Below are 24128 nucleotides of genomic sequence, written 5' to 3' on the forward strand. Positions count from 1 at the left end.
CTCTTGCATTTGAGGCTGTGCTCTGGATTCATTACTTTAAAAATAAGTTTCTTAGTAGGTGATGATGATGATGTGCTGGGTGAACATACCCATGGATATATTCTCCACTCCTCTGCAGGGAATTTGGCTGCTGCTGCTTTTTTTCAGTTTAGGGGTTGTTTTTTCAGTATTATTTTGAGTATTTTTAAATTTGGTGTAGTATCTTGTACGTTTCCCAATTTCTTGTGAAACACTTTAGCTCTTTAATTCTGCATGTGAATGTCTTTAATTGATGGTAGTTAAAAACATGCTAAAACAATTTCTGCTGTGATTTGTACCAGTGGAAGTCCAAAGTCACTTGCTGGTGGCATTTGTATCCTGTTTCTATGTGCTGTTCTCAGATCCCAATGTGTGATAGACATACTGTGTCTACATTAGCCTTACTAGAGAATTAATCAGTGCCAGGGAATGTTCCCAGAGACTTGAATCTGAATCATCTGTGCTTCTAAATTGTTAAAATGGTCACTGGCACAGTTTGGGCATGTTCCTTTCTCCAAAGATTTAATATGCTGGTTTTGGAATGAGCCTATTTCCACTGCACTGATCTTGGTAAACCCCAGGTGTCTCCTTCCCCTTCCCCCATCAAAATGAAAAAGTTATGTATAGAAAACTGAGAATATCTGCAGTTTGAGCTCTAAACATGTTGTATTTCTTAAAGTATTAGATCAATACTGGTTCTGATATCACTAAAGTTGATGTGACATTGTTTTTGAGTTTAAGCACTTTAAAACAAAAGTTTTCTGTTCCATGGCTAAATACCCCCAACAGTTATCTTTTCTATTACAAACTCAGTCTGTTGAATAATAAGATTATGCTTTAGTTAATGAACAGGGGTAAGCATTTTCAGAAGTATATGCATGGGGTACAGCAGTCCGTCTGAACATAAGTGGGTTTTCTTGTTTTTTGTAGTCGCCAGCAGTTCACATTTTTAGTTCAATTGGGAATCATTTGAGCAAGGAAACCTTGAAAATTGAGATACTTTTTTTTTAAGGATGCTAAACTTTAACAGCTAGCATGAAGTGGAAATACTTTGATCTTTCTTGTTGCTAAACAAATCTGTGAATGAATATAATGTAGTTTACATCTTGTTACTCTGATTTGTGATCTTTTTTTCCCCTTATAGACTCCAGAAGCTTCCAAAATACATACTTTTAGAAAATGTTAAAGGATTTGAATCCTCTTCTGCAAGGTAAAGTCTAATTTATGCAGGGTTTAGTTTTTAATAATGGATATTTTTTTTAGAAGGGGAAGGTGCGATTTTTGTATCCTAAAATTTAAGTTAACAAAATAAAGTGAGATGGGACAGCTAGCAGCTGTATTGTTTTAGTTTAGGAATGAAGTTCTTCGATTGTGAAAGGAATTTGCAAATAACTATTTATTTCTCTAAGCAGACAAAATGTTACAACAAGTCGACTCCATTGATTTTATTTGATGATCCTGTGTCCTTTAGAAAGGGTAAATATTAATTTTCAAAGAAAAATAGCAATAAATATAGCATTCAGGTTTGGGGCTTTTATCCCTGACCAGGAGCTCATGGTGTCTTGTGTTAAGATCACAGTACAGTACAGGGACTTTCTTCAGTACCCTTCTTGATAGTAGATTACCACTGGTTCAGGGTTGCCATCCAATGGTCCAGATACATAGTATGAAGACTGTATATAACCTTTGTCTGAAATGTGGAAGAGGAAAGTTGTCAATAAGGTTACCTAATGACAGCAGGAGCATTCTCCTCTTTTGTGGGCAAAGTAGGAGTCAGGATTGTGGTCTTCCTTCTCATTTCTGGCTGGAATAGAGTAGGCTGTTTCTATAGCATTCCTTAAAGCGCTAAGACAGCAGCCACCATGCGTATCATGCTCCTTAATGAATATGGCAGGCAGGTGGGAGACATGTTCAGCGCTCTTACTGGCTAAGGGTGCAGCAGTCCCCTGTGAACACTTGGACACTCTGTTAAAGGTGCAGGCTGCTGCTGTAGACCCTGCTAATCTCCAGTCTATGCCTTGCTGCTGGCCAGTGTTTGGAACAAGTTGCAGTTCAGAAAACACCCCTGTCAGGATGCTTGCTTTCTCTTAACAACGCTTGGGATGCAATGTCACTTACAGTGCCAGGTACAAGTCACAGCTCTATAGCTCCAGCCTAGTGCAATCTGCATGGAAGAGAAAAGAGAAGTCTCTTTTAAGAAGATTTTGGTATACTTTATAAAGTCAAGTCCCACCTCACTGTTATTATCAAAGCCACCAATTTTTGTCATCCCTTGAGTTGGCCCTTTTGTTAGGCTTAGCTGATGACATACATGTGAACAGAGGGAAGTAGTGAGCTATTTGTGGTGGTTTTAATCTCCTGTTTTATAATTCACAGTAAAAAGAATGTTGTGCTCTCTGATTATTTTCCATGTTGACACACTCTTAAGTACTCTTCTAGAGTGTGGTATTTTTTGAAGGGGTGTTTGCTCTGAAATATGTGTGAGATACCTGTGAATGTGTGATAGGAATTTTTTTGCTACAGTAACACTGAACTTTGTATATTGTCTCCTCAAGTTCAGGAATGGATGACTTCATATCTGTAATTCTCTGTCCAGTTTTTCACAGATTGTTCTGAATGTCTTGGTACCCAAAATGTTGCATTTAATATGTTTTCATTTAGGATAAAAAAGGGTCTAAAGGTTGTATGAAGAGGGTAATTGCCTTTTGATTCTTTTCACTGCCAGAAATGAACTTTTGCGAACACTAGCAACATGTGGATTTACATATCAAGAATTTCTCTTGTCTCCAACCTGTGTGAGTACAAAAATTGCTCCAGTATCATTTAACTGTTCAAACTGCACTGAGCCCAAGAACATTGGAAAATGATCTATTGTATTAGAAGAGAGAATCGTGCCCAGAACTGAACATACTGTTGGTTGAGAAAGCTATCTGGCATGACTTCTGATTTCTCAGCAGTATACTGGCATGATCATACTGCTGTTATTGTTCAGAGCCTAGTCCCATATTGCTGTGCTACCGTTTGATATTTTTGAAGAAGGCATGAATTTACACTGTGACCAGGAAGGTGGTTTTCCCTGCAGGAGCCTCATCACTTCAGAAGTGCTGATTCCTGTGGATTTCCCAGCACAGAAAATGTGACTGTGTTATTTGTGGGAGGAGGAGCTTTGTTTGCAGGTTTCCCTGGCAACTGAAAAAAGAGTTGTGAGAGATCTCAGATTGTGCAAGACTAAATGGGATCAGTGAACTGCTATATTTATCTGAGAGAAGCTGACAGACGTTAGCTTGAAAACTAGTTGTGGTGCATTTGTTTCATTGTTAGATGTTCACAAAAGTTAGGAGACACCTTTTTGATTTTTTTTAATTTTTTTTTTAAATGGAAAACAAGTAGTACCTGTCCCAAGAAACGGTGCTGCATGTAATTTTTCTTCTTGCCTCTCATCAAAGTTTGTTTACATTTCCATTCATTTACAAAGTCAAAAACATGAGGTAGAAAGAATAGTTGCCCACTTGTTTCCTTGACAATACCTAGTTCTGGAAGTTGTAAGTGTTTAGGTATTGTCAGTTAATACCAATACCACTGAAGTCATAAAATATATCAGTGTGTCATAGTTTTATTACTGTATATAATGGCAGATAACTTGTATGATACTTTAGACCACTTTTTCTCTCTTTCTCACATGGACTAAAGGCTTGTGGATTTTGCTTACAGCTTGGCATTCCCAATTCTAGGCTGCGATATTTTCTAATTGCAAAGCTTCACCAAGAACCATTCTCCTTTCAAGCTCCTGGTCAGGTGAGTCTGTTAGTGTTAATGGATTTTGCTTTGTTTCATGAAGATTGAGGGTTAAATTTTCAGTTCAGTAGTGTGTGTTGATGAATGGAGGGAGGGATGAGTGATATCAACTGAAAAGTTAAATTCTGTCTAGTTTTTCAGTGTGGATACTGAGTTTTCTAAGTACTGAAATGCATGCCAGTGGCTTAGATGGATTTAAACAGTTGTGGGACAATGGCTGATAGTGGACTAGAAAACAGTTCATTCTGCTATCCTTTCACACCCTTGGAAAAGTCTTTTTTCAAAGGGAATTATTTGTGGTTGTACCTGACGTCACTGCTGGTAGGTCAACAAACCTTGATGCTAATGTGTTTTTTAAATCTTCATGAAAATAACATCAGTTACTTGCTTTATTCTGAGCATCTGTGAAGGAATTCTTACTGACTGTAGAGTTGGCTGTCAAGTTGTTCATCAAATGCAATTTTTTTCCTCACAATTTGTTCTTAGATATTGACGAGATTCCCAGATCAGGATCTAGAAAACTTACTCAAGGACAAAGTCGCCAACAAAGTGGGTGAAACTTGTTCTTCCTTGTGTTCTGAAGAGAAGAATCCAGATCCAAACATTGGTCCCGATTGCAGCAGCAAGAAGAGTTTACCGAAAGGGGCCTTTCTGTTTAAACTTGAAACAATAGAAGAAATGGAAAGGAAACATGATCAGGACAATGATTCCTCTATTCAAATGCTTAAAGATTTCTTGGAAGAGGAAAATGAAGAAATGAGTCAGTATTTCATACCACCAAAGTCCTTGTTGCGCTATGCTTTCTTATTAGACATTGTTAAACCCACCTGCCGGAGATCCACATGCTTTACAAAAGGGTAAGCTGCAAAGAAAATATCTTGGTGAATCATGTCCTGAAATTTTAAGTGTATTTTTGTTTGTTTCCTCTAAAAACAAGGAAAGCTATTCCATCAAAAGCAGCCAGGCCTCTGAAAAATAAACCCTCTTACATAGTACTCTCCCTGGTCTAGTGGAATACTAGCATGAGAATCTGTCTGGCAGAACATCATGTGCCCACTCCAGAAAGGCATTCACAGAAGACAGTGCCATTTGTTGTTGACCTTCACAAAAGCTTAATTACCCCTGCGGAAATATGGTTCCAGTAGACTGGTATAGTAGTGATTCATTAATGAATTTCTTTGTATTGCTCACTGAAGTTATAGTGTCATGCATGGCAGATCCATTCCTCATTAAAACTCTCCCCTGTACATTTTATTGATTTCTTGGATTTTTCAGCTGTGTAGGTCAGAATAGCTGTGGATTGCCCCTAAAACCAGTTAGGCTGCTGCATTACAGATCATAGTTGATGGAGCAGAACATCAGTGCTTTTCTGTCTAGTAGTTATCTGATTTGTACCTTGCAATTTAAAGTTTTTTAAATTTAAAATTAAAACAGCTGGAGGTTGGTGAGTGTTCTGAAACCCCACAATCAGCCAATCAGGAGCTTTTCCACTGAGTGCATTTGTATTGGAAAATGCCAGTTGGGGCCTGAAACTTTGTGGGAAATGTTAGTATCTGCTATTTTTTCAAATTAGATTGGAGTTTTTTTGAATTCTCAGAATGTTTCAACAAAATGGCACAGTGGATGACTTAAAGCTAATGACAACTTTTATTTTTAATTAGTAGAAATTAGACAGAGTTCCTGCAGATTTTTTGATTTTTAACTTTTAGACAATGAAACAGCTGAGAAGAGAATGTCAGAAGTTCAAAATATGTGTAACAGGAAAGCCCTACCCCAGCTCTCATTGATACATGCCTTTTCTGCCCTCACTCTTTTGAATTAGGGGGGAGTCAGCATCTCGTGGGATCTGTTTCTTAACTAGAATAGCCAAAAAAAACCTTAGGCCAGAATGATCTCTTCTGTATCTATTGTATGCCTTAAGTGTCATCAGAAATAAATTGGCCACTTGTGGTTTCACTAGAATACGTCATGGTAGTTTGTGGTCATGTTTATCAAAATCACACTGGAGGAGGCTCCTGAGTAGTTAATATGAAGTCTTTATATATAGCGGTGGGAAATCTGGCACAGAACGTGACTGTTGCCCTTCTGCTGGTGTGGAAGGAGGCAGGCCAAATAGTTGTGATAGTTCTTCTTGGCTCAGAATGTAGGGATCTGATTTACTGCCTTTGTTCCCTTTTTTAAGAGCCTTCGGGGAGGAAGGTTTCCAACATGGTTCTCAATGTGGTCATATCATTTACAGCTCTGCATTAAGAGAAGGATTATAATTACAACTCAGGCTTCATCCAGGTCACTTTCTAAGGCCAAGAGTGAGTTTCTGCTGTATGTGTTCTAGGAGTTGTGGTTTTATGTTTTTCCGAAGTACGAGATTTAAGAAAGAGCACCCTGAATGGAGGAGAACAGCACTCCAAGTAGAACAGATACTACCTCTGCTGAAATGCCTGCCTGGTGTCTTTCCTCTAAGTCATACTGATCATCAGCTTTGAGACTGGGAGAAAAATTTCCCTCAGTTGTGATTGGTTTTCAGATATTTCCAGCAAGGTTCATGTGATGAGAGTAATCAGGGTGTGCCTTCTCCAGTCCTTGCTAATTCACCAATATTTCATCAGTGTTTTTTGTCTTTCTGCCTTTGTCATACCAATATGTCTTCTGAGGGCTTTGGTGGAGTGTAGGGCAAAATGTAATAGCTTGTGATGCGTGAGGGATTGAGCAGATAATCCTGTGTTCTCTTCCGACCTTGGACTTCTAGGCAATTGGAAAATGATAGTTGAGTTCCTTGAGACTACAAGCACCAGGGTTACTTTTAGGAGTATATTATTTGTGGTGTCTGAAGTTGAGAGAGGAAATTGTCCATTTTAAAGGACAGAGCAAATGAGAACTACTTCTTTGATACAATCATTCCGGACTTACGAGTTCTTGATGGTATTGTCAAGAGAAGCAATACCATCTAAAATATTGTAGTATTAGAGAAACACTCTGGTATTGTGAAAATTACCTTTTTGTTAGGCATAATATAGGACACAGTATACCCAGAAATAATATGTCATGTGTATGAAATTAAAAGCTTTTTTTGAAAGCTTACAGAAATTGAGGGGGGAAAAAAGCTCTTGAGTCAGATGAAAATTGAAGATTGTAATTTCTTAAGCCGGCTTCTGTGATTATAATTGTAATGGAATGTCAGAAAATCAATGCATCATTTTTTACCATGGCAAAAATTCTCATCTTTAATTACGTTCTGAGTCTAAGGTAGGAATGTTAATTTTTCTGCACTCAGCAGCTTCAATAATAATTAATAACAATTGAGCTAACATTGGCCATCTGCCCACATTTGTGTTAAAAATCCCACCCCTCATCCCCCCTCCCCATCTACTCCCAAACCACTTTTACGCCAGCTGAATTTTTTGAGCGGTGGGGGAATTCTTTAGTGCGAATTATTTAGACTGGAGTATTTTATATAACATAGATCCTATTAAAAGATTCTTTTCCCCAATAAAACTCTAAAATACCACTTTGAAATTTATCCTTATTTATTTATTTTGGCTCAGATATATTAATCTGAAATACGATAAGATGATGATGATCGGGATTCCTCAGTGCTATGTGTGTTAAATTGCTAGTAGGGAATTTTCAGAATGCAACTAACCAATTGAAGGTGGTGTATTACAGCACAGTTCGATCCCATGTGGTTTTAATCTGCATCAGTGTTTAGGGCCTTTTGTTCTGATCCTAAGGAAGATTTGCAAGCACTTTATTTTAAAACGAGTGTTGCTCTCACTGGTGTTGGCAGAACTGCTCATAAGCTTTTCCAGCTAAAGAAGAAATTCTCAAGATTGAGCCATGCTGGGTCATTGTGTCTGTGCTGGAGGGGAGAGTGTTCCTTTATTCATCATGGAATTAGAAGGGCTTGAAAGAAAAATTGTTCTGGGGCCTTGCTTTAGAATGGGCCCCAAGTGGAGGAAGAGACCTTTATACTTGTCTTTACAGATGCACAGATAAAACTCAAGAATAGTGTCTGCAAATGATTTGATGAAGACCACATCCCTCTAATGTGGGGGATCTCCTAAAGTTCTTCCACAGCGCAGAAGCCATCATTTGGCTTGACTTGGTCTCTTTCTGTTCAGAACATTCAAACATTGTCGTAGTTAGACCAGCAAAGCATGTTTCTGAAAACCCATAATTATATTTAAATGATAGCCTGGAGGAGACCATAGGGTAAACATGTTGTTATGCAATCGACCACAATGCATCCAAAAAGCTATCATATGGTTTTAGAATGCAAGTTTTCTTACTGTTCAGTTGGATTTAATTTTTTTCTTTCTTTTGTCTCTTTCTTTCTTCTACTGCTCTGAATAGATGTCTGGCCATCTCCCATCCCTTCCCTCTGTGGAAAATCCACATGCAACCAAATGTTAAACCTGAGTGAACCACTTCATTCCTAATGGAGTGATAAAAAAGCTGGAGGCTCACACTTACGGTCCTTATTTGAATGTGGAGAGCCAATTTGAACCTCTAGGACCATTTGGCCTTTAACACATTTTGCCTTAAAGTAAAATTGGTTTATGCAATGTAGCTGGCCTTTTCTGATGATGCTACGCTTGAATTCCTTGGCTTGTATAGTTGCCTTTTATAAGGCATTAGTGTGGGTAAACCCTTCTGAATTGATTGCAGACTGATCCCCGGGGAGCATGGTCTGAGGCTACTGCATTTCATGGGATAGCATTGTTAATAACAAGGCCTCTTGCGTTATCTATCCAGGAGGCTCTTTGTTAATCAAGGCAAAGCAACTAAGCAACCTCCCTGCATCTTTGCAGTTGTCAGTACTATGAGATCCAATGAAAATCCTAATTCGTTGTTATTGTTGTTGTTAAGGTATGGACACTATGTAGAAGGGACAGGCTCAGTTCTGCAGACAGCATTAGATGTACAGGTAAGAATGTGTAGACTATCATAGAATCGTAGAATGGTTTGGGTTTGAAGGGACCTTGAAGATCATCTAATTCTTGTTTTAAAATTGAGACTTGTTTTAAAACTTTTTTTTGCCTTCTGCTTTGTTGTTCTTAATATTATAACAAAAAAACTTTTTAAGCTACATTTCATGGCAAGTGAGTTTCCAATTGATTTAGTATGTATACTTAAAGAACAGTTTATTTAGATCAAAATTATGTTTGCACCTCTCTGGAGAATAAGAGTTCCTATTATTTTATTATCTGTGGTGTCATACACAGGTTTCACAGGGGTATATGAAGACATTAAAAATGACTAATTCTATGGATAAACTACAGTACAGTATTATGAATCCAGGGCCATTTTTTGTACACAGATGATCCAGTAAATAGTCAAATATTTAACATGTTTGAATTTCAAATGTATTATTTATCTGGCAACACATAGTATTTTGAAAAGTTCTACTGTTGATACTAAGTTCACCGCAAAGTGAACTTAGCACTTCTGTGCTGTTCACTCATATATGGCATTTCTAAGCATAAGAAGAATGCAGCTTTGGAATTCAGGATAATCTCAAAGTGAATGTATTAAAGCAGCTGCATCCATACAGCTTAATTTGTGTAGATGGTCTCCTATTGAGTTATGTTAAGTCACTATCCTGTCATTAACAAATGTTTCTAGTCCTTTGATTGCCTCGTGAAGTACTGGTATAGCATGTAACTGGAGGAAGAAATGATGAATGCCCTCATGGCAACATTGATTTCTTTCTTGCAAGTCTGTGTGGTGAGATGTTGGCTGCAAAAACACACCACCAATAATACTTTCAAGGAAAATATGCGGTTTTTGTCTTTGGCACTGTGATAGTTAAAGAAATTATTCTGTTAAGATGTGACTTAATTTTTACATATTTGGCCTGCATTGGTGATATCCGTTGTTTTGGATATTCTTCATAGCTTGAATCAGCGTTTAAACATATTGAGGAGTTACCAGAAGAAGAGAAGCTTATGAAATTGTCAATGCTAAAACTTAGGTACTTCACACCAAGAGAAATAGCAAATCTTCATGGATTCCCTTCGGAATTTGGTATGTGCTCCAAAGTACCCATTTCTACTTCATTCTTTAGAAATGCCAATACGTTTTTTTTACTTGGGGAGTAATCCATGCTTTTATTTTGATTCCCTCCCCTGTCCCCCATCCCCCACGACTGTTCAGTTCTTATGATTGATTCTTGTTATTTAGCTAACTCTGAATTTCTCAGAATTTGCACTAGGTTTTTATATTTTATAAGAGCCAGCTTCTGTGGTTAGGTTTATCTTCATAAACTAAGAAGAAAGTTTTGGCATGAGAAATGCTTTATTACTGCATGGCAATGAAGGAATACCTTTGTTTAAAGTTCAAACTATTTACTCAGCAACCAACATTACTCACAACTGGTAAGTCAACATATTCTGCCAGTTTTAGGAATTCTGTTAGTGGTTCTCAGTGTTTGAGCTGCTTGCTTTCTCCCTTCCACACATTTGCAGCTGCTGACAGAAAGGGAAATTCAGAAGACACAAATACTTCTTTGTTCAAGAATAACCAAACTCTTCAGTTAATGATCTTTTAAGTCATCTCTATTTTTCAGAAAAGGCAGTCCTAGCCTTTGGTCACTTCATTGTCTAACTGATTTTGTGAAGAGGAGGGAGTCAAGGAAGAAGACTCAGCAGTACGAGTACATTGGATGCAGGTCAACCAGAATTAAGCCTGAAATAATTTCACCCGAATTGTAAAGAAAGGCAGGCAAGAAAGTGTAGCTGTTACTAGCTGCTGAGGACCTTGGCCTGCTGCTGTCACGTCAGTGCAATTGATTGTCTCTCAGCAACACAAGCATCCATAGAATAAGACACCACTGACCTTGAGTAGTTTGTTTTTCTTTGACTTCCTTGATGACTTAGGCTTCTGAGGAGTGCTAATAGTCCTTGCATCTTTCTTTCTTTTGCACTTTTAGCTTTTCTCATTCATTCCTTACAGTTATATTCAAAATTACTACATTCAAAGACATTATCAGGGTTGCAAAGTCAAACATTAGAATTACCAACACTAAGCTTATTTGTTTAAGAATATTTGCAGGAGTGTGCTGTGTTGAGTTATATGACAACATACAGGATTTCTTCATAGCTTTTCTTCTTTAATAGATTTGTTCTTTTTGCAGGCAGCCTAGGGGTTTTTTTAGCACAGCTCTGTTCCATATTGATGTAGGCTGAGGTAAAGAAACGAGCTAAACGGCTGGATTGGGCTTGTATAGGTTCATCATGCCATTCAAGATCTCTTTTGAGTACAAAATTGCCTATTTTATTTATGTTAATGCAGCTTGTGTTTTCCAAATGTTAAATCAGTCTTTGCAACATCACTCAGAGGTGTAGTAGAGTTAATATTGCTTGTATTTTACAGAGGGGGGACCAAGACACTGGAGAAATTTATGTTTGGAAGACTCCATTAATTTAGGGCAATGAGTTTGTGAAACCTGACCTTTAGTATTTCAGAGTGCTTGGAATGATTCCATGCTTTCTCTGTTCAGGGCTTATCTTCAGGGACAGCTGTGAGGGTCAATATTTTTGCAAACCAGAACTGAACTCTGAAGACAAGTCATGCTCCTGAAATTGAGGAGCATCCATCTATGAAGTGCTGATTTAGCAAACTTGTCTTTTGTGACCTGGGAACTGCAGAGGAAAGGACAGGGACAGATTTCACCTCTGAGGGTAGTACCCTTCTGCCCGAATCATGGGACCTTCTTTACAGTTCTTTCAGTTCCCTGCCTCTTTATACTACTTTTCCAGCCTTCAGAACACATAAAACAAGCTTTTCTCATCTGGTGGTTTTCTCTCACACATACTCCTGATTCATAGGCAGACCAAGGTTTTCCCAGTGCACTGAGTCACAAGTCTGACATTTCTTTCCTTTGTGCTTAATCTAAGACATTTCCTACTTTGTACTTAAAAATCCCAAGGTGTTACTCAACTTTAGGCTGATTGATTGAAATCTTTGGTGAATTTAGGTACTATAATCTCAGTTTCTTTTGAGGGTTTGCAAACTATGGGATGGGTTTTTTTGAGAGTTGCTGTATTTATGGCTACGCAAAGGGTGTTTCCCTGACAGCATTTCTCCCATGTTAAATTTCAAGTCATTATTGTGAAGTGTGGTATTTTCAGAGAGAAATGTGCTATAATTTCTCTGTCTCCATGTTCTGTAGTGACAGCAACAGTTAGGCTGAAATGTTCAACAACAGAAATCTTGGAGATGTACCCACTGCAAGTATGTTGTTGGTCTAAGAAGCTAAAGAAGTTTGTAAGTGGAAAATGAAGAGAACATCAGGAAGCTTTGTAACAGAGGCTGCTACTAGCTGCAGCTGAAGTGTTCTCACAAGGAACATGATCTGTCTCTAAATGGTTCTATATTTTAACAAACTGATGGCCTTTTCCAATACGTGAGATAGAGAGTTAAAATCATTGTCTGTTCTTAACATTAAAAGATTTACTTGTGCTTTTAACATCTAAATGTATAAATAGTAATTGCACTGCAGGTCAATGAAATACTGCAGTCATTTGGCTTAGTTGCTGGTGTGGGTCCCACAGCAATATCATTACCAGTGATCAGAGCATTCTTGCACCTGTGACCTGCTTTCATGAGGGGGATGTCAGGATGCCTTTTCCATTTTTCTTGTTCCTGATGTATGTAAGCTATTAGGAAACAAATGGCAGCCGCATGGAAAACCAGCACAGTGTGGTAGTGCGTGTTGCAAAGACCACAACATCGAGTAGAATGCATGACCTAAATGATGCAGTGAGAGCTGTGCAGCAAGTGCCAGCGTACTGTGAGTTGTTAAATCTGGCCTTCTGATGTAGGCTACTCTTGAGCTGAGAAGATAGAAAGTGCAAGACAATGTGTGCAGGCAGATGGAGAAGGCTTGAGGTGAAGGAAAAGTGGAGTTTTGAAAATCAATTTAGGCTTTCAGTTGCCAAGAGGCAGGAGGAGAAACTGAAATTTTCAGGGTTCCGGTAAGCTTTTTGGGCTATAAGTGCATGTGTGTATGTGCATAAATAGATAGGTATTTTTATGTACTCTTCTAGAATGTGTTGATTCTGTACCTTATTCAGTGATGTAATGTGAAAACTCCATCAAAGGAAGTGTGTGTGGGAGTGCAAGTGATTGTTCCAAAGCAAGAACGGTTGCCCAAATGTGGGTGCCAGGAAGCTGGGCAGAGTGGATTGAGCTGGCGGAAGATGTGTTTACCAAAGCAGTCCACATTTGAGGCATTAATAACTGGCAGAGAAGGACGGAACAACGCCTCCCAGACACCTCCTCCTCAGCTTTCCACCCCTGGCTCAGCAACTGTCCAACCATGTTCTCTCCTGAGTGATCCCTGGAAGAGGATTTTTTCTGAAGTGCTGTGCAGATTTCAGAACACACGTATCACTACTTGCACACAGTGTGCTTATGCATCAAAGCTAATCTGGGTGGTGATGATCTCAGAGTCAGATTTAAGTGTTTCTTCTTAGGGAATAATCAAATAATTGAATGTGATCAAGTTTCAGCAGCTTAGCAAATGACCTGAACAGTTGAATCACCACTGCTATTCATCTTTCACTCAGGTTGAAGCTAAAGGCACTTTAGTTCACAACTGGAGTAAGCCAGGTGTACAAGCAAGGACAGTTACAGCTGAACAGCTTCTTCATACTCAGACGCTGGTTCACCTTTGACTGCGTGCTCAACACACAACAGAGCCCTTTCACAGTACTTGGACCAGTTTAATTTTTTCTGGGCCTCCTTTCTTTTTCCCAGCCCATGCACTTACCATGTGAAGGACATAGAATCATAGAATAGTTAGGGTTGGAAAGGACCTTAAGATCATCTAGTTCCAACCCCCCTGCCATGGGCATTTCTGATGCTGTCTGTATTTCTGAGTGCATTTGTCATGGTCAGCATTGAATTACATGGAAAATTGTTCAGCTGCTTCATCACTCACTGAATAAGCCATGCTTGTAGCTACATCTGTACTGGTGGTACATTGCACTGCGAGACTCATTGGATTTGTTTGCCTCAGTTGATTAGAGGGGCTCAGATGGGAAGTACGATATAAAGCTCATTGAGAAACGCAGTTTAGTTCATCTGCAGAATCATCACATTTTCTTTCTGCCATGGCCACAGTCTTCTGTGAATGTTGGGCTGTGTTTGAGGTGCTGCTGCCCCTCCCTGAAACTGCTGGGTGTTTTGAGCTGTGTGAAGTGGAGATCACCATTAGTTACACAATAGAGCAATGTTTTGAGGCTTCTTGTTAAACCTGAGAGCTGGCAGTGCTGCTAATGGAAGAACTGAACCGAATCATAGAATCATAATTCCCTCAAATCCAATGAACTGGTTGGGATTTGGTTTTGTAACTTTGTGACTTGTAGTGGCGGGGGAGGGGGTGAACCCTAGTGCAGTCTGTGATAATTGCATTAAGATCTGTTTCCTGAACAAAGGAGTAGACTAAAAGCTAGGAGCAAACCCAGACTAATGGTGTTGCACTCTGTGTTTTTTATTGTAGGCTTTCCTGACAAAGTGACAGTAAAGCAATGCTACCGTCTTCTGGGAAACAGCCTCAACGTACATGTGGTAGCAAAACTCATCTCCATTCTACTTGGATAATTTAGAACCTGAATCTGACGAGTACAGACTGGTGACAGAAAATATTTCCATCTTTCAAGACAAAGCTGATGGCAGCTGAGCAAAAATCACAGCTTACCAAAATATCTATTCTGACACTTTGAACAGTTCTGATATATTTTTAACACCTTGCTTTTATGGTGGATTTGCATTGTAGGGGCTTTATTTAAATGGAAGTTTCCAGGACTTGATTGCTTTATTTAAAGTTCCTTTCTAGTTTGCAGAATGAAAAAGAGCAGCATTTACATGTACCTCAATGAAAATGCATAAGACTAAACCATCTTTGCAGTACAGTATGAAAAGGCTTTAAATGTCACAGCTGTTTTAATTAAGTGCAGAGACCAAGTTGTTCGTATAAAATGTCTTCATCTGTAAATATCAGTGATCCATTCTTAAAAGGTTTATTGTATATATGATCTGGAATTTTGATGTGTTTTTTGTAGCTAATGAAACTATTAAATTTGGTATTTTGTATACGATTTTTAAGAAGACTCAGTGTCATCCTCTCTAAATACTTGCAGGATTCTGGAGCCTAACTGTATCGGTCTGGAATGATTTGTTTAAGTGCAGCCGAATAAAATATTTCAGGATTATCACAACCTTGACAACAACTTGCCTGTTTCTGTTCTCACTTATATTATTCAGGATTCATTGCTTTTTACCAAAGACCTACACATAAAAGACAAAAAAAAAATATAAAAATTAAAAACTCCATGTGTGACCATAGAGAACAGAAGTGCTGTAGAGATACTGCAGCTATTCTCACCTGAAAAAGATGATGAGCTTGGTATTGTTATTTTGTGCTGTGCTTGGTCTTATGCTCACTTCTTGTGCATTTCTTCTTCAGACTTGATTTGCATGCTGGACTGTTAAACCAGGAAAAGCTTGGCTTGACCTACTTCAACCTATCTTACTCTCCAAGAGCATTTGGGCCTCCTGGGCAGTTCCAGCTATAAAAGAGAAATGGGAATGGATTCTCTTAAAAGAGCTCTGGACTAGGCTCTAGAGAAGGATGAATTTGGCCTCTGTCTTTACCCAGTCTCTTGTAGTACTGTAATGGCAAAAAAGTGCTAATACTAGGCTGTGCCTACTAGAAAACTGCAAAAGAGCAAGTGTGGTTTTGACAGTGTCATGAACCAAAGTTATCTGTTTACGTGTGGTAATTGTGTAGGTTTATCAGCCAGATCAATAACTAGCTGCTATGTGGTCTTCTTCTTGGGAGAAATACAGTAAAAGGAAGATCTGATGCTAACATGATCCAAACATTGAAATGAAAACAAAGGAGGTCAATTTTATGTATAAATTGGGATTTCTTTCTGCTGAACCATGTAAATAGTCTGTTCATTTTGCTTCACTATAATAATAATGGGTAAAATGTTCCTATTAACAATTAGTTTTCAATTCCTTAATGTGTAAACATGCTTTAATGATTTGCATACCACTTGTAAGTAAGCAGTATTAAAGTGTAACTTGTTAGCTAGAAAGTTCTCTAGCTGCATCTAAAGCTGTTACACGTTGACAGTGAATTTTAATTCATTGTCCTGTGCTTTTGTCCTTGCATTGTGCTGTTGTAACTCCAACATTTTTAAATTATAACCTGGCATTTGGAAGCAAAGCACATTGATGGTGCTGATATATTTTGTCATACCTAGACAGTAATCAGTAGTTCTGATTAGTTCAAGTGTTTGCCCTGTATGTATTTTTAAAAATAAACTAATCCCATTCTGTTTATAAATATGACACTTAGAAATGGGATTCTACTCAGAATTAGTATTTCTGAGTGGCATTTTGACACTTTATTGATCTTGCTTACCATGTGGCACAACTCATTAATTGTACGTGTGTTGTAAGGTGAAGACTGGGGAGGAGAAGACTGGACAAGTTCATGGAACTAAAATCCTTGTGAGAGTACTGAGTAAGTAGACTTCTGGCTGAAGAAGTTCCCAAGCTGCTAATAAATGGAGCCAAGAGAGTACTTGGGAGAGGTACTGTATGTGCTTGCCTCTTCTTGTACCCATTTCCTAACTCTCTGCTCTTGGCTGCTGTTGGAGACGGGGTACTGACCTAGATGGATCTTTTTGTAACCCAGGATGATCACTCTTACCTCCTTGTATGCTGACAGAATGCCAATATTTGTAATCACAGCGTCAATACACAGCATGTGATTTGTGGACTTAGCTCAGATCTAAGCCTCTCGATAAAGCCAACAGCACAGAATAGAATGAATCTGAGGGAGGTTGTGCAGCCATGTCCATTCATGGCTTTAGGGCTATTAGTGGTAGAGGGTGACTATGCAAATGGAAGTCCCTAAAAATAACTCCAGTGTATGTTAAAGCAATTGGAATGTGCTAAAAGGACTGGAATAATCAATAGAAAAGAACAAAGCCAGTGTAACTGCCTGGAAACTCTTCATGAACCTAATCTCAAAAAAGAATGAATCAGAAAATAGGAAGCATCAAAGTGGTTGGTGGTTTGTTGAAACAACGTGTAGGAATTGAAATCAACAGAGGAACCAAAGTACAAGTTGTAACAAAACTAAAAACCTAATACATGTTGTAACTGCCTTCATTGTGATAAAGGAACCCAGAGAGATTTGGGACAGTGGATCAACTCCAGCTGAAGTAGCTAGCCTAAATCAAACCTTATGTATTTGTTATTTGCTATTAAAACCTGAAACCCTAGATTTCCTGGCCAGGTAGTTTAACTTCATCAGTGGGTAACTTATTAACTTCATCAGCTGTGTTGAGGGAGCAAAATCTTGAGCAGGTGTCAGAGGGCAGTATGCTGAGAAGTAAAAGAAACCCTTAAGGAGAGGTGTGGGAAATGGAGGCGTGCAGTGGCTGCAGCCCCTGGGGAAGGTGCTGAGGCCATAAACTCTCCAGACACACAGAAAGAAGAGATGATGGGTGCTTGTAAGTAAGGGACAGAAAGGGTAACATTATTTTTCTGAGCCACCCCTGTCTGATGTAAACCTTGTGGTTCTTGATCCTCTGTATAGGGGCTCATATCAGCTTAGTGCTTGGTTGTCTTGGAGCCATAGGGGCACACAGAAAGTGCTGAATTTGATATGGAACATGGTTTACACCAGCAATTTGCACATTTGTACCATGGAGGTAACAACTCTGCTTCATATGTCGTGTGTCACTTCTGAGCATTGGAATATTATTAGAAAGAGGAAAGATGAAAGAGGATCCAGTGAAATGAAGGTGGAAGTACTGGGAGACGTGACCTCAGCTGAGGGGAAACTCAGGTAAATGTGCACTACTCAGGATTATACCAGCAACAGGGCTGGATTTATAATTATTTCTGAATATTTGAGTCATAACATTGAATAGCAGGGATTTTTTTTCATCTAGAGAACAAAATAATGGAGTATTTGTTAGTCCTCCATTGAAAACTTAGCCAGGTTGGGATTCACATCAATATGCCCTTCCCCCACATAAAAAGGGAGCGTTGTCAAGGACTCATGTCATGTTCTGCATCTGAGGTGACCTCCTAGGTGCAATTAAAGCTTACTAAATTTTTGGCCATAACCTGAGTCAACTCTTGTCTTTTACAGAAACGCCTTTGCTTTGCAGGTACATACTGCTGGGGAGCCACCATTTCATTTCACACAGCTGCACAAGATGGTGGCAAATTGTAGTCCCTGCTAGTGCAGGATGAACTTCAACCAGAATTGGACAGAGACAAATGCTCCATTACTTCCTGCCAAATCTGTGCACAACCTACACTCTCTAGAGGTGTTTCCTCAGCCATCACGTCAGCGAGGTAATGAATGATCTGTCCCAGGAGGAGCAGTTCGTGCCAGCTCTTCTTGTTACAAAGAACAGTGGCTATTCCTGTGCCAGACATTTGCAGGGTTTCCATTCTGTTCCTCCAAAAATGATGTCTCAATCCAATGTACTTTGGTAAAATTAAAAGGTGTGGACCTACTTTTCTCCTTAAGATGGTTTATAGATTTCCCAACTTGGCCACCCTGACCTGCATCCATTAGGAATAAAAAATAAGTTAACTAAAATCTGGAAGGTCTAATGAAATGGAAAATAGTGTGTCATGCAAAGTTTAGATAGATGTCCAGAGCTCTCTCTGCATGGTCAAAGTCACTTGGTCTTCAGGTCAACCATTTTCTAAGCTATAAAGCCTGCATGAAGAATTTCTTCTTCCTTGCGTTAGCAGCTTTCTCCCCATCCTCTGTGGCTTAGTGCTCATTGGTCATTTGTTATATTGGAGTTAATTAGTTGGAAAGAGAAGCTTGAATCCGAGATAGGCAGCAGAGAGGGGCAATGCATGCTCAGCATGTGAAAGTGAATAGAGAAAAGGAAAGGAGAAAAGAAAGGAAGTAGAAGTAAAGGAAGGATTTTGTGGGTCACAACCAAAGTCCAGGCTGAAACCGGCCAGCATACACTGGACTTTGTGAAAGAAAGTCCCTGAAGTATGCATACATTCAACAGCCTGCTAAGAAGTGCAGGTTTAGTTGGCCCATAGTTTCTTCAAGTTGACACCTAACAGTTACAAAAACTCAGTAAACTGCTAAACCAAAACAAAACAAAAAGAGAGGGGAAAAAGCCCCCAAAAAACCCCAAAACAAAAAAACCCAAACCCCAGACAGACATCAGAACTGACATGAAGAATGTAGTGAGCACTAGTTTAACAGACAGTACCAGGACACCCAGAGGCAGAAGGTGTCCTCTCAACTAGACAGACACATCGATAATTTGTCTGTGCTCTCCTAGCGCTGAACAGTTTTCAGAGCAAAGAGCATAATGGTAAATCAAAAAATATGGAGGTCAGTTTATCAGTTGGTGTAAAATATCATAGCTCGTTTGGATTGAATGGAATAAAGATAGTGTTCAACAGCTGAGGATACAATTCTCTATTTTCATGTGAACACTATGCCCTATAATGGTAAAAGACAACACAATTCCTCCTCACATTCTGGCAGCAGCAGCAGATAGACTTAGTCTTCTGGAGGCCACAGGCTGCTGCGGAGCTGGTGAACATCCGGAGAGCTGAGCTGATGCTACTGCAGCAGCAGGTGTATGGGATGGGCTGTCTGCCACGGGTTCAGGAGGAGCTTCACACTGCCCTTCCAGATCTTTAGGCAGCAGCAGTAACTGTGGGGTAGCTGATGCAGTAACTTGCATCACAGGCTGTGTGAGCACAAACAAGATGGTCAGCAGGGCCACGCTGTTCTGAATTCTGGTATGTTTCTGAATATACAGTTAATAAAATGTAATGAAAATCTAGATTTTCTGCAAACAACATGGTGGGATGCAGCTGATATAGTCTTGGACATTATAGTTATTCACAGTAAAGATCAAGTTACTATCTGCAGCAGCGCCACAAACATGAGCTGTCCTGGCTTTACATGCATTTTCACAGTCCACAGCAGTCTTTTTTGAGGTGACATTTTCTGTTGCTGCATCCAATCTCTGTGAGGCTGCACTGACCTTGTAACCCTGCTGTTTGTGAAAACTCCAGGTGTTCAGTCCCTCAGCTCCAGGGCATCTCCTGCATATCTGTAGGAGACAAGTGCAAACTGGAGTAGGAAGGAAGGCTGGGCAGGGTTAGGAAGTGCAGGAGCTCTGTGGCGTCCAGGAAGATCTGGGGCACAAAGGATCAGTAACGGTGGCTACTGTTATTTTCCAGCAGGACCACTTACAGCTGTTGCTCCTCTTCTCAGTAGAGATTTGAAATGTGAGCAGCCTGAATGAGTTGTCTGCTAAGTAAAAAGTAAAACCTAAAAGATTGGTTGTGATCCTGGAGGCGCAGGTAGCTCCTAGCATGGGGAAGGCAAAGATACACAAAGTTCCCCTAAGCAGGGGAAGGAAAGCACAGCAAGTTCTTGTGCTAGGGGAACACAGAGGCTCTGGCAAAAGCAAAGGGGAGGTGGGCATGGACTCTCGTTCCAGCAGTAACAGCCTGGGACTCAGAGATGAGTGCCAGCAAGCATCTGGTGGGACACTGCTTTTTGAGAAGGCTACGAGGTATTGCTGAAGAGTAGAGAAAAATATAGTCAAGATTCAAATTTTGGCTGTCAGAACATACTAATTCGCATTTTTCAATTACTTTCGAGCCTCCTTTGAGTTCTTCGTTGGTCTTCTGCATTGTCTATTGCTGGCCCTAAATTTGGGAGCCCTAGTGTGTGCAATGAAGAACAGCCAAACTAACTGCAGTGTGTGATCGTCTCCTCAGCATCTGGGGACTGAGTCATCCTTGAGGCAGAGCAACCATATTTGGTTAAAATTGCAGTTTGCTGTTGTAACCCATGGGATGCTGTTTGGTACTGTGAAGTTGTTTGTGTCATCTCCCCAATAAGTTACTGCCTTGAAGCTTCTCTTTCAATACAAGTATTCCTTGCCAGCCACTGTGGGTTTTTTATGTGGGGTTTGGGGTTTTTTTTTTGGGTAACAGTCTAGGTCCTTTAGTGCTGTCAAATAATCTTTCCTTCACCCATGTGGTACAGCATGTGGGGAGAGCAAGCCATTACTGCAGATTCCCTATTACTGCAGCAAGCTAGCTGCAGAGTCCAAGGTGCTCAGGGGTGCTCAGCTGTACAGAGGCCAAAGACAAAATGATAAAATACAGGCAGATTTCAATTAATGGCCTTTTGAAGCTTCTGAAACCAGAAGAGAAAGATGCATTCAGTATCTAGAGGGTTTGCACACTGTCAATCTTTAATTGAGATATCCGAGATAAAGTTCACCCTTGCAAGACAAGACAGCAGAATGGGCACCTAGTGAATAAAGAACTGTGTGAGAGCAAAGGGCACCCGGGCTCACAACAGCACAATTCAGCACTAGCGGTCTCACTTCAACTGCAGGACAGCTGGAGGATAGCAATGCTTTGGGCTGCTCCTGCTCCTGGGCTTTTAGTTGCATTATTATTACTTACTGGATTGAGCTGTGAATCGAACCATTATGAAAATAAGAGGCAGAAGAGAACCACTTATGAGGACCAGTAAGTACCATTGCTTGCAAACGCATTTGTCAGATGATGGCTTCTAAGAGTCACTAATGGGAACAGAATGGCTTTACTGCAGCTCTTTTTTACATGCTCTTTTGGCAGATGTGTGTAACTAAATGATCTCTTTGTTTTTTTCTAAAATACAACAGGCCTCGTTTGTCCTCAGAGCAGGGTAATTTAGTGTTCCACACTGGCTCCAGCAAAAATATTGAGTTTAGAACTGGACCACTGGGGAAAATAAAACTCAATGAAGAAGACCTTGCAGAACTCTTTAGTCAGGTGATATCGTTACTTTCCCTTAATATGTTTTTTTGTTTCACCTTTGCACATTAATACTTTAATTGTCTTCAGAATTTGCCTTAGCAAATGTTTGATGTGTTTTTTTATTATTGTTATTTTCTGTTATCTATGTCAATACTCCAATATGAAAGTTAGCTATTGCAGACTTATAAAGTAATCATGCCAGTACAGAAAATAATTAAAAGATTAAGTTGTGTATGTAACAAGTCTATCTATTTCAGTGTACTTTATGACAGTAAAGTTAAGTAAGAACGAAACTTTCCTAAGCTTTTGAAAAAACAAAGTTTGTTTACATTTGCAGGCTTTTGAAAAAGCCAAGCTTGTTTCACATTATCTCTGTTGTTTAAATTTAGGTGAGAGAAAGTAACACAGAGATTCAAGAACTCAAAAAAGCCAGTGGTGCCTCTCAGAACACATCCCAGCAGGTCACTTTGCTGACTTCCAGGGTGAGCCATATCTTTGTGTTATCCTTCTCCAGCGTTCCCAGTTTTTCATTCCACAGATTAACATCATTACCTGTTTCATTTTAGTATTTCCAGACCCCAGGGAACAGACGTTCCATTCCATAGGTGAAATGGGCTATAGAGGTTTGCAGTGGAAAGACCTGTGCAGTAGTTTTGTCTCTTCCCTGCTACTAAAGATTTTTCTCCAACAGATTTTGAAACCTTTGTCTGACCTGGTTCAAGTGTCTCTTGCTACAGTGTTGCCACAAGTTCCTTATAGGAAAATATTTTATAGCCTAACAGATCTACCTTTAGGAAAATTGTGCTAATACGTATTCATCATATTCCCTGATTCAGCTTGCTGTTTGTGGTTATAGCCCACTGAGTTATTGTGAACCTTTCCTTGGCTTTTGGTGTACTGTCTCAGACCTCCATGCTTCGTGTGCACGTGAGCACCTGAACAGTCCAGATGGAATATTCACGTTCTCAGTGCTGAGCATCTGAATGGATCTTCACAAGACTGAGTCTTGGCTTTTTGAAGCTAAACTGGGATATATTCAAGCTGTCATTTTCTGAACAGCCTAAACCACCAAACCCCCAGTGAATGGGGCCTGATTTGAACCTGATTGTCACCTGGTTTCACACGCCAGCTATTCTCTTAAAAGAAGACATTTTATTTGCCTTCCAGCATCCAGCAGGTACCTCTGTGGTCACTCTTATACCAAGCACAATGTATTTGCATTTCTCTTGCAGATTGAGAGTCTTGATAACCAACTTCGAAGCTTAGAACAGGTAAGTAAATGGGAAGCAAACTAAAGATCAAAAAAGAAAAACCCAGCCCCTAGTAAATAAAGTGCTGATTAAATGCAATGATTAAATAGCTGAATTATTTTCTTCCTCTCATGCGTTACTCAGGAAAACTGTTTTTGGTAACAGGAGGTAAAAAAAAAAAGCCAAGATTTGTGGAGGAGGTGAAATGCCTTCTTACAAAAATATAACTGTGTAGGAGCCTGCATTTTTTAAAGAAAAAACAGTTGCAGACTCAAGAACAACAACACGATCCCAAGGACAATTTAACTCTTACTTCACTCATCTGTCAAGATGAGGACTGGAGAATTCAACTGGATTTTATATTGTACTGGAAATAACTAATTTTCAACTGTCACCTGCTTTTCCACTGAGCTTGAGACAAGCCACAGCTACAGCTGCCAGTGAAAGCAGTTGTCAGATGAGTTACCCATAGAATCAAGAAGATGAGATAACCCTCCATGAGTCTTAGCGTCTGCCACTGCTGAAGAGCAGTGTCTATTAATATTTACTTGTTACAGGCCTTTTCTCATCCTAGTGCTTGCAGCCGGCCATTCTGTGTAAGACCAATCATATCAGGCATTATTTTGTACAGGCATAAGTGAAACAGCTCAAAACCTTTACAAATCAGCCTTGCTGAAAAGTAAAAAGAAGGCGGGGGATGCAAAGAATGAAAAAAAAAGAGGTTTGTCTTGAAAATAAGTGCTAATAGGACCCCAAATAAGCAGGAACCTCATTTTCTGCTCTTTTCCTGGGTTTCAGGCTATCCAGAGGAAAGCCTGCAGTAGTAACCCCTGTGAGAACTCTGGGACCTGTGTAAACTCGCTGGATGGTTTCTTTTGCCTCTGCCCCAGCAATTGGCAGGTGAGTCTTTAGCCTCACTCTTTGGATAAAGAGTGTATATTTTAACTGTAAGGATACCTGGCTAAGTGTAATTTTGATGAAGCATAGCATTTTAAGGTTGCTCAGGACAGAGTGAGTTGCACTGAACAGCAAAGTAGCAGTATCACACTCATCATTTGATTGAAGGGCAATACATTTACTTCTCAACAGTACCAATATGTACCAAAAAAGACAAAGTCCGAACTGTTGGGGCAGACCCTGCACTGTTATATGTGGGTGACGGCCCATGAAGTCAGTGATGCTTGGCAGTTCCCACATCAGGGAATTAGTCTT

At 39.6% G+C, this 24128-nt stretch overlaps 2 protein-coding genes across 6 annotated transcripts in view; both read left to right on the plus strand.

Moving 5' to 3' along the window:
* Positions 1-15047, plus strand: part of TRDMT1 (tRNA aspartic acid methyltransferase 1) — a 32944-nt gene extending 17897 nt beyond the window's left edge. For 2 of the 4 annotated variants that reach the window (XM_030483274.1, XM_030483294.1), the window contains 7 exons: positions 1163-1228; positions 2744-2813; positions 3730-3813; positions 4300-4670; positions 8680-8737; positions 9708-9837; positions 14318-15047. In XM_030483274.1, the coding sequence (XP_030339134.1) occupies positions 1163-1228; positions 2744-2813; positions 3730-3813; positions 4300-4670; positions 8680-8737; positions 9708-9837; positions 14318-14418 (880 nt within the window). In that variant the 3' untranslated portion in view covers positions 14419-15047. Of the gene's footprint in view, positions 1-1162; positions 1229-2743; positions 2814-3729; positions 3814-4299; positions 4671-8679; positions 8738-9707; positions 9838-10378; positions 10975-11311; positions 11493-14317 lie in introns of those variants that run through there. The other 2 variants (XR_003991002.1, XM_030483287.1) reach the window with 2 other exon arrangements.
* A 5413-nt stretch (positions 15048-20460) lies between these two features.
* The window catches only part of CUBN (cubilin), a 144187-nt gene continuing 140519 nt past the window's right edge, over positions 20461-24128 (plus strand). For both annotated transcript variants that reach the window (XM_030483226.1, XM_030483238.1), the window contains exons 1-5: positions 20461-21396; positions 21552-21681; positions 22056-22148; positions 22899-22937; positions 23715-23816. In XM_030483226.1, the coding sequence (XP_030339086.1) occupies positions 21278-21396; positions 21552-21681; positions 22056-22148; positions 22899-22937; positions 23715-23816 (483 nt within the window). In that variant the 5' untranslated portion in view covers positions 20461-21277. The remainder of the gene's footprint in view (positions 21397-21551; positions 21682-22055; positions 22149-22898; positions 22938-23714; positions 23817-24128) is intronic.

The sequence above is a fragment of the Strigops habroptila genome, chromosome 1, assembly GCF_004027225.2.
Source record: "Strigops habroptila isolate Jane chromosome 1, bStrHab1.2.pri, whole genome shotgun sequence".
Lineage (NCBI taxonomy): Eukaryota > Metazoa > Chordata > Aves > Psittaciformes > Psittacidae > Strigops > Strigops habroptila.